General features: G+C 42.3%; 1 protein-coding gene across 1 annotated transcript in view; it reads left to right on the top strand.

Annotated features, from left to right (window-relative positions):
* LOC139406606 (leucine-rich repeat-containing protein 7-like) overlaps positions 1 to 15,986 on the top strand; it is a 126,139-nt gene that overhangs the window by 60,381 nt on the left and 49,772 nt on the right. The window contains exons 5-7 of the mRNA XM_071149374.1: positions 7,898 to 7,987; positions 13,140 to 13,196; positions 15,798 to 15,861. Of these exons, the coding sequence (XP_071005475.1) occupies positions 7,898 to 7,987; positions 13,140 to 13,196; positions 15,798 to 15,861 (211 nt within the window). The remainder of the gene's footprint in view (positions 1 to 7,897; positions 7,988 to 13,139; positions 13,197 to 15,797; positions 15,862 to 15,986) is intronic.

Here is a 15,986-nt window from a genome sequence, read left to right as displayed (position 1 = left end):
TGATTAGCATAGAAGAATGGAAACAATTCCATCACTTTTTACGTAAGACATTTCTTTCCTGCATTGTGTAAATACTGTATGCCATTTGTTAAATATTGAGTAGTTTCCTGTCCTTACAGAGGGTAATGCAGGTCTCTCTGCGAGTACTTGACATAATGTGCCTCATGCTATAAAATACATTGGAAAACCAGGGAGTTACCCCTGAGCAATACATCATACATTTAGCATTTGTTGGTGGGAAATCATAGGTTGACAAACAAATGGGTTCTCGTAGATTCTTTTTCTACCTGCCTCTCTCTTTCAAATCAATTCAAGGGGCTTTATTAGCATGGGAAACATATGTTTACATTGCCAAAGCAAGTGAAATGGATAAACAAAAGTGAAAAAAACAATAAAAAGTGAACAGTAAATATTACACTCATTATTTCCAAAATAATAGAGACATTTCAATTGTCATTATATCTATATACAGTGTTGTAACAATGCGCAAATAGTTAAAGTACAAAAGGGGAAATAAATAAACATAAATATGGGTTGTATTTACAATGGTGTTTGTTCTTCACTGGTTGCCCTTTTCTTGTGGCAACAGGTCACAAATCTTGCTGCTGTGATTGCACCCCATGGTATTTCACCAAATAGATATGGGAGTTTATCAAATTGGATTTGTTTTCAAAATCTTTGTGGGTCTGTGTAATTTAAGGGAAATATGTGTCTTTAATATGGTCATACATTTGGCAGGAGGTTAGGAAGTGCATCTCAGTTTCCACCTCATTTTGTGGGCAGTGTGAACATAGCCTGTCTTCTCTTGAGAGCCAGGTCTGCATACGGCAACCTTTCTCAATAGCAAGGCTATGCTCACTGAGTCTTTACATAGTCAAAGCTTTCCTTCATTTTGGGTCAGTCACAGTGGTCATGTATTCTGCCACTGTGTGCTCTCTTTTTAGGGCCAATTAGCATTGTAGTTTGCTCAGTTTTTTTGTTAGTTCTTTCCAACGTGTCAAGTTTAGTCTAATTGTGTTGCTGTCCTGGTGCTCTGTGGGGTCTGTTTGTGTTTGTGAACAGAGCCCCAGGAACATCTTGCTTAGGGGACTCTTCTCAAAATACATATCTCTGTAGGTGATGGCTTTGTTATGGAAGGTTTGGGAATCACTTCCTTTTAGTTGGTTGTAGAATTTAACATGTCTTTTCTGGATTTTGATCATTAGTGGGTATGGGCCTAATTATCCTCTGCATGCATTATTTGTTGTTTTACGTTGTACACTAAGAATATTTTCTCTGAATTCTGCATGCAGTCTCAATTTGGTGTTTGTCCCATTTTGTGAAAACCATAAAGGGCAATGGGTTCTATAACTGATTCAAGTATTTTTTGCCAGATCCTAATTGGTATGTTAAATTTATGTTCCTTTTGATGGCATAGAAGGCCCTTCTTGCCTTGTCTCTCAGATCGTTCACAGCTTTGCGCAAGTTCGTACCTGTGGCACTGATGTTTAGGCCGAGGTATGTATAGTTTATGTGCTCTAAAGCAGCAGTGTCTTGAAATAATTTGTATTTGTGGTCCTGGAAACTGGACCTTTGTTGGAACAGGTCCAGGTCTAACAGAATGTGCAGAACATCTATGTTCTGCTGTATGCCCTCCTTGGTTGGGGACAGAAGCACCAGATCATCACTAGACCTTAGACATTTTACTTCAGATTCTAGTAGGTTGAGGCTGGGTGCTGCAGACTGTTCTAGTGCTCTTGCCAATTTGTTGATATATGTGTTGAAGAGGGTGGGACTTAAGCAGCATCCCTGTCTCACCCCACGGCACTGTGGAAAGAAATGTGTGTTTTTTTGCCAATTTTAACTGCACACTTGTTGTATGTGTACTTGGATTTGATAATGTAATATGTTTTCCCCCAACTCCACTTTCCATCAATTTGTATAGCAGACCCTCATGCCAAATTGAGTCAAAAGCTTTTTTTGAAGTCAACAAAGCATGAGAAGACTTTGCCTTTGTTTTGGTTAGTTTGTTTGTCAATTAGGGTGTGCATGGTGAATACCTGGTCTGTCATACAGTAAATTGGTAAACATCCAATTTGACAATTGCTCAGTACATTGTTTTCACTGAGGAAATGTACATGTCTCCTGTTAATGATATTGCAGTGGATTTTCCACAGGTTGTTGTTGACGCATATCTCATGGTAGTTATTGGAGTCAAATTTGTCTCCACATTTGTGGATTTGGGTTGTCAGTCCTTGGTTCCAAATATTAAGGAAGATGCCAGAGCTGAGGATGATGTTAAAGAGTTTAAGTATAGCTAATTGGAATTTGTGGTCTGTATGTTTTATCATTTCATGTAGGATACCATCAACACCACAGGCCTTTTTGGGTTGGAAGGGTTTGTATATTTTGTCCTTTTGTTCATTCAGTTGAATTGGATAATCCAGTGGGTTCTGGTTGTCTTTAATAGCTGATTCGAAGATTTGTAATTGATCATGTATATGTTTTTGCTGTTTGTTCTTTGTTATAGTGCCAGAAGTGGTTTATCCACACATCTCTGTTTTGGATAGATAACTCTTTGTGTTGTTGTTTGTTTATTGTGTTCCAATTTTCCCAGAAGTGGTTAGATGCTATGGATTCTTCAATTACATTGTGTGCTGTTCCTTATTTTTCTGTAGTGTATTTCTGTATTGTTTTATTGATTCACCATAGTGAAGGCGTAGACTCAAGTCTTCCGGGTCTCTATGTTTTTGGTTGGATAGGTTTCTCAATTTCTTTCTTAGGTTTTTGCATTCTTTATCAAATCATTTGTCATTGTTGTTGATTTTCTTAGGTTTTGTGCTTGAAATTTTTTTTTTAGATTTGATAGGGAAGCTGAAAGGTCAAATATATTGTTTAGGCATTCTGCTGCCAGGTTTACACCTTCACTATTACAGTGAAACGTTTTGTCCAGTTGTCTAAAAGGGATTGCATTTGTTGTTGCCTAATTGTTTTTGGTAGGTTTCTACACTACTTTCTTTCCATCTATAGCATTTCTTAATATAGTGCAGTTATTTTGGCTTTGATGCCTCCTCATGATTGAGTATTGCTCTGTTTAAGTAGACTGATTTTGCTGTGATCTGATAGGGGTGTTAATGGCCTGACTATGAATGCTCTGAGAGACTCTGGGTTGAGGTCAGTGATGTAGTAATATTTTAAGATACATACACAATGCAGAGGACTTGAGGTCAAGAGGGAATTAGTTGTTTTTCTGTAATAGGGATTACATGATTAATGTGTCAGAGACATGGGAGGAATGTCAGTCCGGGACTCATAGCTACATGTGGCAAGTTCTCATTGGTTCAAGTTGTCTATACATTGAGCCTGAAATGGGATACTTGTTATCTGGCCATTGGCCCAATTTTATTACCAGGAATTCTATTTGGTCAACCACAGGCTAGGGTTGGGGGTCTAAAACTACTCTCTTCCCTTTTTAACACCTGGTAGTTTGGTGGATGGGACTACCAGCTCTCTGTAACCTAAAAGGTAACCAGTTGGTCTGTCTCATCTATACCATGTTTCTTGTAGGATAACAGTGTCTGTATTTCCAATTTCTTTGATGAAGTCTGGGTTCCTGCTCTTTAGGCCAAAGGCAGATGACCTCAGACCTTGTATATTCCAGGTTGGGGGGACCTATATGGGGCGGCAGCGTAGCCTAGTTGCTAGAGCATTGGACTAGTAACCAAAAGGTTGCAAGTTCAAATCCCCGAGCTGACAAGGTGTCATCCTGCCCCAGTTAACCCACTGTTCCTAGGCCACCATTGAAAATTAGAATTTGTTCTTAAGTTAAATAAAGGTAAAATAAAAATAATAAATATAGGGTGTGGCCAGGGTTTGTTTGGGATGGTCTCAGCTGGTTGGGGTGTGGCTTGTGAAGCTATGGGTGTAGATCCTCTTGGCGTGGGTTCTCAGGGTGTCTCGCTGGTCTGCGGTTGAGGGTGACGTCCTTCCAGGTCCTGGCAAAAGTTGGGATTTCTGCCTGGTGGTAAAGGTTGTTTAAGTCTAGGGTGGAATGGTGGGTCAAGTAGACATTAGATTTTGAGGCACAGTCACGGGAAATGCTTGCGTTCACCCGCTGTATGGTGGCAAGGTGAATGTATTTTTGTGATAGCAGGGTGGAGATAACCACTTGTGCGTTGGAGAAAGTGGAAGAAGCTTTTTCAATCACTCCGTTGAGTGCTGTGGCCATCCTTTCCTGCTGGGTTCTCAGGTCATTTGTGACTGTGTGATTTATAATGTGTCTGTCCTAGTCTGTCCTCTGACAACAGCTCTAGGACATGCCTAGTGTTTGGGCACCAGAGTTTAGCCAGTTTGTGTTTGGGAAAAAGCTAATTTGCCATTTGAGTCAATGAGGAGCACATTTTCTGGCTTTTGTGTGTCCTCAATGGGTTGTCAGGAGAGCTATCGGTGGAGCTGACGGGGGCTGTTAGGAGCGGGTGGGGTCTGTTGGGTTGGTGTGTCCTATGTTGTCGGTCCCATTGTGGTGTTGAGGTTGTGGTGTGTGTCTGAGGTGGGATGTTTTGCTGGCTTCTCTGGGGGAGTGTCTGTAACACCTCAGCTTTCTCACCTCCTCCTTCACTGCTGTTAGCTGTGCCATGTGTTTCTCTCCCTCCTCCTTCACTGCTGTTAGCTGTGCCATGTGTTTCTCTCTCTCCTCCTTCACTGCTGTTAGCTGTGCCATGTGTTTCTCTCCCTCCTCCTTCACTGCTGTTAGCTGTGCCATGTGTTTCTCTCCCTCCTCCTTCACTGCTGTTAGCTATGCCATGTGTTTCTCTCCCTCCTCCTTCACTGCTGTTAGCTGTGCCATGTGTTTCTCTCTCTCCTTCTTCACTGCTGTTACCTGTGCCATGTGTTTCTCTCTCTCCTCCTTCACTGCTGTTACATGTGCCATGTGTTTCTCTGTTGTTGTGGTGGTCTGTTTTGTGGGTCTGTTCTGTCTGGATAGTGTGGACTCTGAGCTCCATGTCTCTCTCCAGCTCTGTGAATTCATCCCTTTCAATGATGGATGAGTAGTGCAGTTGTGGGACCTGGGTGTGTTCAGTGCCGGAGGGATGACTATCCTCGTCTGCAGGACAGTTTGAAGAGGTGTGATCAGACTCACTCAGGATTAGAGGTCGACCGATTAATTAGGGCCGATTTCAAGTTTTCATAACAATCGGAAATTGGTATTTTGGGGCGCCGATAATACAAAAATAAAAAAACATGTTGTATTTTTTTTATACCTTTATTTAACTAGGCAAGTCAGTTAATTAACTTCTTAGAACTACCCCTCCCGGATCCGGGAGAATTGTCATCAACTACACTAATTAGCATAACGCAACGGACAAAAAATCTTACTAGAAAATATTCATTTTCATGAAATCACAAGTGAAATATAGTGAAACACAGCTTAGCCTTGTCACCCTGTCATCTCAGATTTTGAAATTATGCTTTACAGCCAAAGCAAGACAAACATTTGTGTAAGTTTATCGATAGCCTAGCATAGCATTATGTCCAGCTAGCAGCAGGAAGCTTGGTCACGAAAATCAGAAAAGCAATCAAATTAAATAGTTTACCTTTGATGAGCTTCGGATGTTTTCACTCACGAGACTCCCAGTTAGACAGCAAATGTTCATTTTGCTCCATAAAGATTATTTTTATAGCCGAAATACCTCATTTTCTTGTTCACGTTTGGTTGAGAAATCCCCCGGAATTTGCGGTCACGACAGCGCTGATAAAAATGACAAATTAGTTCCATAATATCGACAGAAACATGGCAAACGTTTTTTATAATCAATCCTCAAGGTGTTTTTCAAATATCTATTCGATAATATATCAACCGGGACAATTGGCTTTTCACTAGGAGCGAGAGGAACAATGGCCGCCTTTGTCTATTACGCACAAATCACTCTGAGAGCCACCAGCTGACCACTGACGCAATGTTGTCGTTCACTCTAATTTTTCAAAATAAAAGCCTGAAACTATGTCTAGTGACTGTAGACACATTAGGGAAGCCATAGAAAAAGGAATCTGGTTGATATCCCTTTCAATAGTCAATAGCGATGCATAGGAACGCAGAGGTTTCAAAATAAGAGTCACTTCCTGATTGGATTTTTCTCAGGCTTTCGCCTGCAATATCAGTTCTGTTATACTCACAGACAATATTTTTACAGTTTTGGAAACGTTAGAGTGTTTTCTATCCTAAGCTGTCAATTCTATGCATATTCTAGCATCTGGCCCTGAGAAATAGCCGGTTTACTTTGGGAACGTTATTTTTCCAAAAATTAAAATAGTGCCCCCTAGCCTTGAGAGGAACACATTCTTATTTTCAATGACGACCTAGGAACGGTGGGTTAACTGCCTCGTTCAGGGGCAGAACAGCAGATTTTCACCTTGTCAGCTTGGGGGATTCAATCTTGCAACCTTACAGTTAACTAGTCCAACGCAATAACGACCTGCCTCTCTCTCGGTGCACTCCACAAGCAGACTGCCTGTTACGCGAATGCAGTAAGCCAAGGTAAGTTGCTAGCTAGCATTAAACTTAAAAAACAATCAATCATAACCACTAGTTAACTACACATGTTTGATGATATTACTAGATATTATCTAGCGTGTCCTGCGTTGCATATAATCTGACTGAGCGGTGGTAGGCAGAAGCAGGCACGTAAACATTCATTCAAACAGCACTATCGTGCATTTTGCCAGCAGCTCTTCGTTGTGCGTCAAGCATTGCGCTGTTTATGACTTCAAGCCTATCAACTCCCGAGACGAGGCTGGTGTAACCGAAGTGAAATGGCTAGCTAGTTAGCGCGCGCTAATAGCGTTTCAACCGTCACTCGCGCTGAGCCTTCGAGTAGTTGTTCCCCTTGCTCTGCATGGGTAACGCTGCTTCGATGATGGCTGTTGTCGTTGTGTTGCTGGTTCGAGCCCAGGGAGGAGCGAGGAGAGGGACGGAAGCTAAACTGTTACACTGGCAATACTAAAGTGCCTATAAGAAAATTCAATAGTCAAAGGTTAATGAAATACAAATGTATAGAGGGAAATAGTCCTATAATTCCAACCTAAAAGTTCTTACCTGGGAATATTGAAGACTCGAGTTAAAAGGAACCACCAGCTTTCATATGTTCTCATGTTCTGAGCAAGGAACTGAAACGTTAGATTTCTTACATAGCACATATTGCACTTTTACTTTCTTCCCCAACACTTTTTTTTTTCATTATTTAAACCAAATTGAACATGTTTCATTATTTACTTGAGGCTAAATAGATTTTATTGATGTATTATATCAAGTTAAAATAAGTGTTCATTCAGTATTGTTGTAATTGTCATTATTACAAATACATTTTTAAAAAGCGGCCAATTAATCAGTATCGGCTTTTTTGGTCCTCAAATAATCGGCATCTATATGGGCGTAGAAAAATCATAATCGGTCGACCTCTACTCAGGATGGACGAGTCGTCACCGAGAGAGCTTTTCCTGATGTGCTCTCTCTTTGATCCCGTAAAAGTCCTGCTGGAACTGCTTGAGCATGCCCTGCACCATTACTGTCCCAGGCTTGTACACGTTGACAGAGGTTGTTTAAATTTCCTCAATGTCTAGTATTCTGAGTTTCCACCCTGGGCCAATACCCTCTCTCTTGACATAGGGGTAGTGTGCTCTTATAGCACTGTGCCATGCCAGGGGATGGTCTTTGTGGAAAATGAAGTTGCTTACGTTCCCCTCTTTATAGCGGTCAGCAAATAGTGTCTCTGGATTGTCCTTCAGGAGCTTCTTTTTGTACTTCTTCCGTGCTGTGTAATTTTTTTATATCCAAGGGGTACTGTACTGTGATGACATCTGCACAGGGATTCTTTCTCTCTCTCCCTTTCCGTCTCTCTCATTGCCCATCTCTCCACTGTAGGCTCCCAGAGGGCTTCACCCAGCTCCTCAACCTGACACAGCTCTTCTTAAACGATGCCTTTCTGGAATACCTCCCCGCCAACTTTGGGAGGTGAGTTCAGCCTATGGACTCCCTTGTTCTGGTGTTGTGGGGCCTAGGGCCCTCAGTTGCAGAAGGAGAGGCCCTCTGTGTTTGGATTGGAGCTTTTATTCAGTTACCAGTATGCCTGGGTGGGTTCAAACAGACTGTTCTTCATTCTCTGCACACAACGCCTGGTAAACGTCACTTGCCTGGGGCTTGCATGAATAAAGCAATGGTTTAGGGACAGATCTAAATGTACTGGTGGCGAGGGACCGTCCAACTCTAGGTGTCCTGAAAAAAAATGCACCCCCCTCCCCAAAGTTATAAATATTTTCACATGACCCTTAATTAAACACACTACCTCCTCATCTAATTAACTCCAAAATAATATTTACGACCACAAATAACAATAACTGTAGCGACCATGTGTTTATGAACGTGGATATCAACTTTGCCACTTCAGCATGCTTTTGTGGCCCAGTCGATGCCACGCAGGGCTACGGGTCAGAAGGGTGAGCGTTTGCCGAGCACCACAGACTCTCTCTCCCTGCCTGTGTCATTAACCTATGATCAGAGCCGTCTGCAGACAGTGATCAGCTGGGGGGAAATCAGTTTTTCAACATTTTGATACCCAGTATCGAAGGCTTGGCTTGACAATCTCTGAATGTCATTAAACTTTTTGGTGTTTTGCAACAGTCTCTTTCCATTCACCAAGCGCCTGCTGCACAGTTTAGATTGAATTATTGATTGATCTGGGATTTATTTCCATTGTGTTCCCTATTTTTTACATAAATACATATACAATGAAATACAGTGGGGCAAAAAAGTATTTAGTCAGCCACCAATTGTGCAAGTTTTCCCACTTAAAAAGATGAGAGAGGCCTGTAATTTTCATCATAGGTACACTTCAACTATGACAGACAAAATGTGATTTTTTTTTCTCCAGAAAATCACATTGTAGGATTTTTAATGAATTTATTTGCAAATTATGATGGAAAATAAGTATTTGGTCACCTACAAACAAGCAAGATTTCTGGCTCTCACAGACCTGTAACTTCTTCTTTAAGAGGCTCCTCTGTCCTCCACTCGTTACCTGTATTAATGGCAACTGTTTGAACTTGTTATCAGTATAAAAGACACCTGTCCACAACATCACACAGTCACACTCCAAACTCCACTATGGCCAAGACCAAAGAGCTGTCAAAGTACACCAGAAACAAAATTGTAGACCTGCACCAGGCTGGGAAGACTGAATCTGCAATAGGTAAGCAGCTTGGTTTGAAGAAATCAACTGTGGGAGCAATTATTAGGAAATGGAAGACATACAAGACCACTGATAATCTCCCTCGATCTGGGGCTCCACGCAAGATCTCACCCCGTGGGGTCAAAATGATCACAAGAACGGTGAGCAAAAATCCCAGAACCACACGGGGGGACCTAGTGAATGACCTGTAGAGAGCTGGGACCAAAGTAACAAAGCCTACCATCAGTAACACACTACGCCGCCAGGGACTCAAATCCTGCAGTGCCAGACGTGTCCCCCTGCTTAAGCCAGTACATGTCCAGGCCCGTCTGAAGTTTGCTAGAGAGCATTTGGATGATCCAGAAGAAGATTGGGAGAATGTCATATGGTCAGATGAAACCAAAATATATATTTTTGGTAAAAACTCAACTCGTTGTGTTTGGAGGACAAAGAATGCATCCAAAGAAGAGTTGCATCCAAAGAACACCATACGTACTGTGAAGCATGGGGGTGGAAACCTCATGCTTTGGGGCTGTTTTTCTGCAAAGGGACCAGGACGACTGATCCGTGTAAAGGAAAGAATGAATGGGGCCATGTATCGTGAGATTTTGAGTGAAAACCTCCTTCCATCAGCAAGGGCATTGAAGATGAAACGTGGCTGGGTCTTTCAGCATGACAATGATCCCAAACACACCGCCCGGGCAACGAAGGAGTGCCTTCGTAAGAAGCATTTCAAGGTCCTGGAGTGGCCTAGCCAGTCTTCAGATCTCAACCCCATAGAAAATCTTTGGAGGGAGTTGAAAGTCCGTGTTGCCCAGCAACAGCCCCAAAACATCACTGCTCTAGAGGAGATCTGCATGGAGGAATGGGCCAAAATACCAGCAACAGTGTGTGAAAACCTTGTGAAGACTTACAGAAAACGTTTGACCTCTGTCATTGCCAACAAAGGGTTTATAACAAAGTATTGAGATAACAAAAGTTTATTGGACAAATACTTATTGTCCACCATCATTTGCAAATAAATTCATAAAAAATACTACAATGTGATTTTCTGGATTTTTTTTCCTCATTTTGTCTGTCATAGTTGAAGTGTACCTATGATGAAAATTACAGGCCTCTCTCATGTTTTTAAGTGCGAGAACTTGCACAATTAGTGGCTGACTAAATACTTTTTTGACCCACTGTATATACAGACACATTACAGAGATAGAGACGAAAACATTCTCAACCTCCAGATGAGTATGAGTACAATTCTTACAAGCTTGTTTGGCTGGTAGCTTATTCTTTAGATGTTTGGGGCTGCTGGTGAACCATGATGTGCAGGCATAATCAAAGGTACTTTTTCGGTGTCTATAGCTAGGTTTCCATCCAATTGGTGACAGATTTTAATGTGAATATTCTAAAATCTTCATAAAAACAATATCAGAGTTTGGCACCATAACATGACAGGGAATATTTTAATTTACCGGACATTTTAAGAAATTTTATGGACATCCATATACATTCAGATCCAACCTAGCGCAGCCAGCGCCATCAATAAATGAGGGATGTTGGCCAAATGAGCCACATTTACTTTCCTAAAACAATAATTGTCCGGCCCGCGGTTCAGCTGTCAGAGATTAGCACAAAATGCATCAGGGCAAATACACTGCTCAAAAAAATAAAGGGAACACTAACATAACACATCCTAGATCTGAATGAATGAAATATTCTTATTAAATACTTTTTTCTTTACGTAGCTGAATGTGCTGACAACAAAATCACACAAAAATTATCAATGGAAATCAAATTTATCAACCCATGGATGTCTGGATGTCTCAAAATTAAAGTGGAAAACCACACTACAGGCTGATCCAACTTTGATGTAATGTCCTTAAAACAAGTAAAAATGAGGCTCAGTAGTGTGTGTGGCCTCAGTAGTGTGTGTGGCTCAGTAGTGTGTGCGTGCCTGTATGACCTCCCTACAATGCCTGGGCATGCTTCTGATGATGTGGCAGATGATCTCCTGAGGGATCTCCTCCCAGACCTGGACTAAAGCATCCGCCAACTCCTGGACAGTCTGTGGTGCAACGTGCGTTGGTGGATGGAGCGAGACATGATGTCCCAGATGTGCTCAATTGAATTCAGGTCTGGGGAACGGGCGGGCCAGTCCATAGCATCATAGCCATAGCATTCCTCTTGCAGGAAGTGCTGGGCTGTAAGCACAACCCCCACCTGTGGACGTCGGGCCCTCATACCACCCTCATGGAGTCTGTTTCTGACCGTTTGAGCAGACACATGCACATTTGTGGCCTGCTGGAGGTCATTTTGCAGGGCTCTGGCAGTGCTCCTCCTTGCACAAAGGCGGAGGTAGCGGTCCTGCTGCTGGGTTGTTGCCCTCCTACGGCCTCCTCCACGTCTCCTGATGTACTGGCCTGTCTCCTGATAGCGCCTCCATGCTCTGGACACTATGCTGACAGACACAGCAAACCTTCTTGCCACAGCTCGCATTGATGTGCCATCCTGCACTACCTGAGCCACTTGTGTGGGTTGTAGACTCCGTCTCATGCTACCACTAGAGTGAAAGCACCGGCAGCATTCAAAAGTGACCAAAACATCAGCCAGGAAGCATAGGAACTGAGAAGTGGTCTGCGGTTATCACCTGCAGAACCACTCCTTTATTGGGGGTGTCTTGCTAATTGCCTATAATTTCCAGCTGTTGTCTATTCCATTTGCACAACAGCATGTGAAATTTATTGTCAATCAGTGTTGCTTCCTAAGTGGACAGTTTGATTTCACAGAAGTGTGATTGACTTGGAGTTACATTGTGTTCCCTTTATTTTTTTGAGCAGTGTATATATTTATATATATATATATATATGGTACTATCATTTGTTTTTATATATATATATAAGGAAGAGAAGCTTAGGCCTAACCCCAGAGAGATAGATATGCCGGTGGCATGCTACGACACCGACATTTGTATTTATTATGGATCCCCATTAGCTGTTGAAAAGGCAGCAGCTACTCTTTTAAAAACATTACAATACCTTCACAGATTCCACAACACACTGTGTGCCGTCAGGCCCCTACTCCACCACTACCACATATCTTCAATACAAAATCCATGTGTACGTGTGTGTATAGTGCATATGTTTTCATGTGTGTGTATGCTTCTGTCTGTGCCTATGTTTGTGTTGCTTCACAGTCCCCGCTGTTCCATACAGTGTATTTGTGTCTGTTTTTTAAAATCTAATTTTACTGCTTACATCAGACATGCATTTCTTTGTCAGATGGCTACTGCATCTGCTATACAGATATAGACATACAGAAGGAGGGTAATAAAGATAAGCATTATATTGTTAGATTATAGGAGTAACTTTGGTAGATCTGAAACAGTTCAACTGTCAGAGTCAGTTGGAGCACCGGGGCGAACTACCTTCTTATCATAGGCCTGCAGTAGCTAAAGCTTAATAATAGCTACACCATACCAAACCATAACAAACGTTTCCAAACTTTATTAGGGTAATATCAAAAGTAAGTCAAGCCGTTGTTTATCGGGAAAATACGAGCAGAGGAGCTACTGTAAAGCAGGGAAAAAACGTACTACCCTCCCCTATGCCCCTCCAAAAAATGCACAACCCCCCCTAAAGCAAACAAATTGTTTTACAACCCTCCCCTATTTTGGACCCCCCCCCCCCCCCAGTCAATTTCGATCTGTCACTTAGCAGCATCTCCTATCTGGTTTGATGATGAATGGAGAAAAAGTCATGATTTATCAAAACAGCAGTGATATTACTCTTGGGCTCAGTGTAATGGAATTTAAGGTTGGGATGTCATGTTTTTTTCTCCAATACATTACTGTCCTATGCATAGCATTAGCATCTATTAATACTGAGATGGAAAAATCTGTTTTCTGTCTTGTGGATGCGTGTGTTTTTGACATCCTCTACCTTTCAGACTTTCCAAGTTACGGATCCTGGAATTGCGAGAGAACCACCTGAAAACGATGCCAAAGTGAGTGACTCAGCACACAGACCTCACCTCACCAGGGCAGCTAGTGTTAGCTACAGAGGCGTGTTTGATCATGGGATTGAAAGGAAAGGTTACAATAAACTAAACTTTGCTCTTTGCCAACATACTTTTCACTGAACTTCATGGGTAACTTGCAGCCAATATCACTGATTCCTGCAAATAGAGAGAACTATCATGCTGAACTTTGAGTGTTATCTATCCACATGTTAGTAGAGAGTCCTTTATTACAATGTCTGTGCTTTCCCCAAGCACCTAAAATAAATGATATCCCTCTTCCCATTGCACTCTAGCCAGCTTACCCACCTCAGATCTGTCCCCTCTCTCTTATGTAGAAGCCACTGATCTAACCATGAAACGTGTCTGTTAATGAAAGCCTTGACAGTTTTAGCAGCCAACATGCCCATAGAGCCCCTATGAATCATCCAACCCTGCCCAAGATACTACTCCATATGGAAGGCTTCGATTTGTATCATTACCCCTGCACCACACAAACCTTAAACCTCAGCTAAATATTGTCATGAATAATGTGGAAATTGAGTAAATTGAGGTGACTAAACTGCTTGGAGTAACTGTCATGGTCGAAACATATTGATACAACAGTAGCTAAGATGGGGAGAAGTCTGTCCCTGCCTTCTTAACAGCACTATCAACAAGGCAGGTCCTACAGGCCCTAGTTTGTCGCACCTGGACTGTGTGGTAAGGTGCGACAAAAGAGGGACTTAGGAAAATTGCAATTGGCTCAGAACAGGGCAGCACGGCTGGCCCTTGGATATACACAGAGAGCTAACATTAATAATATACATGTCAATCTCTCCTGGCTCAAAGTAGAGGAGAGATTGACTTCATCACTACTTGTATTTGTGAGAGGTTTTGACATGTTGAATGCACCGAGCTGTCTGTTTGAACTACTGGCGCACAGCTTGGACACCCATGCATACCCCACAAGACATGCCACCAGAGGTCTCTTCACAGTCAAGAATAGACTATGGGAAGCGCACAGTACTGCATACAGCCATGACTACATGGAACTCTATTCCACATCAAGTAACACATGCAAGCAGTAAAATTACATTTAAAAAACAGATAAAAATACACCTTATGGAACAGCGGGACTGTGAAGAGACACAAGCACAGACACATGCATACCACAATAACATACACGCTATACACACACGTACATATGGCTTTAATGTTGTAGATATGTGGTAGTAGAGCAGTGGCCTGAGGGCACACTTCATGTGTTGTGAATGTGTTATGTTTTTAATATTGTATAACTGCCTTAATTTTGCTGGACCCCAGGAAGAGTAGTTGCTGCCTTGGCATTGGGGATCCATAATAAGTACAAATAGAAATATACACCTCCGGGTGGCCAAATAGCCTGAGTAACATTCCAGGCTGGAATTCTAATGGGCAGATTAGTGTGAGAGCATGGTAAATAGCAGCTTCTAAAGCAAATGCCATCTGTCTCTCTCTGTGCGACGGGTAGCATGTGTCAGAGGAGGGGCACTGTGCTGTGCTGTGGCCAGTCCCTGTTGCTCAGGCCTTGTTATTTGATGTCTAAATGAAATGTGAAGAAGGCCCCATGTTGGAACGTGTGTGTACAGGTGTGTAGCCAGTGGAGCACAGCCAATGATGTTGTGATTTATCATCGTGGAGAGTGCTGAGCTGCAAGCCCCAGAGACAGACACACACACTGCTCACATTAGTTGGTGCATGCTGGCTCCCTCAGGTGTCCTGATTGAAAACTATTTTTATCCAAACATGACCAATAAACTTATCCCCCACACTAGAAACCAAGTTGAATGAAGTAAACTCCTCCTCTTCCGCCTCAGGTGTGGCACAGCAAGGGATGTTTGTTCATTTGTGTAAACCAACTGAAACGTGTTTCCCTTTGGCGATAAGTGTAATGTCCTCATTCAATTAATGAGTTTATCATGTTACCGTGGAGTCATTGGAGGGGAAGTGTATCCTAGAGGAAGGGTATAGATAACACATAGGCTTTGATATGTTATGAAGGATGGAGAGACATTCTGCCATGAGGGTTCTGATCTGTTTGTTCTCACATCATTATTGGAATTGACTAATTGCTATGTGGGCCAGCTGCTCTATATCATGACATAAAACAGCAGTATCTGCTTTAGTGATTTGACCAATGGACGCTCACTATTCACCACTCAAGACAAAGGTCCTCTGCAATACCAAGCCAATATAACTAGTAATGCCGTGCAAAACATCTTAGATTGAATCATTCTGACATTGCTCTCCCCGGCTGACGTTGTGTACATTACATTGCATAGATGAACGAGTCTAATTTGAGGTGTTGCCTGGTGCAATGGAGAAAGCCGTTTCATGTTATATTAATCATTAACTAACTAACTGCATTGTTTTGATTTGAGCTGTTTAAATTTGCAGTGAATATTATGTGAATGTGTGGGGATGTCTGGCTAGCATGCCATACCCCTCTGGGATGGCAGAGTTGCAGGAAGCCTGGTTTGGAGGGAGTGTTGCTGGTGATTGGCCTTTCTAAATGGGGACTTTGTTTCTATGCCAGAATCTGAGGCTCTTCCCTCTTGTTTGCTGCAGGTCAATACACAGACTGTCACAGCTGGAGCGATTAGACTTGGGAAGCAATGAATTCACTGAACTGGTAAGAAAAGAGGCTATTTGAAGACGCCAGTCACATGGACAGCAGCTGTCACCACACAGGCATCCATGGCCCAGAAGACCTGGGGGACAAGTCAGAGCAGGACCCCCCTCAATCTGCTCTGCACC

The sequence above is a fragment of the Oncorhynchus clarkii genome, chromosome 4, assembly GCF_045791955.1.
Source record: "Oncorhynchus clarkii lewisi isolate Uvic-CL-2024 chromosome 4, UVic_Ocla_1.0, whole genome shotgun sequence".
NCBI lineage: Eukaryota > Metazoa > Chordata > Actinopteri > Salmoniformes > Salmonidae > Oncorhynchus > Oncorhynchus clarkii.
The sequence above is the reverse complement of the archived record's forward strand: the minus strand, read 5'-3'. Positions and strand labels throughout refer to the sequence as shown.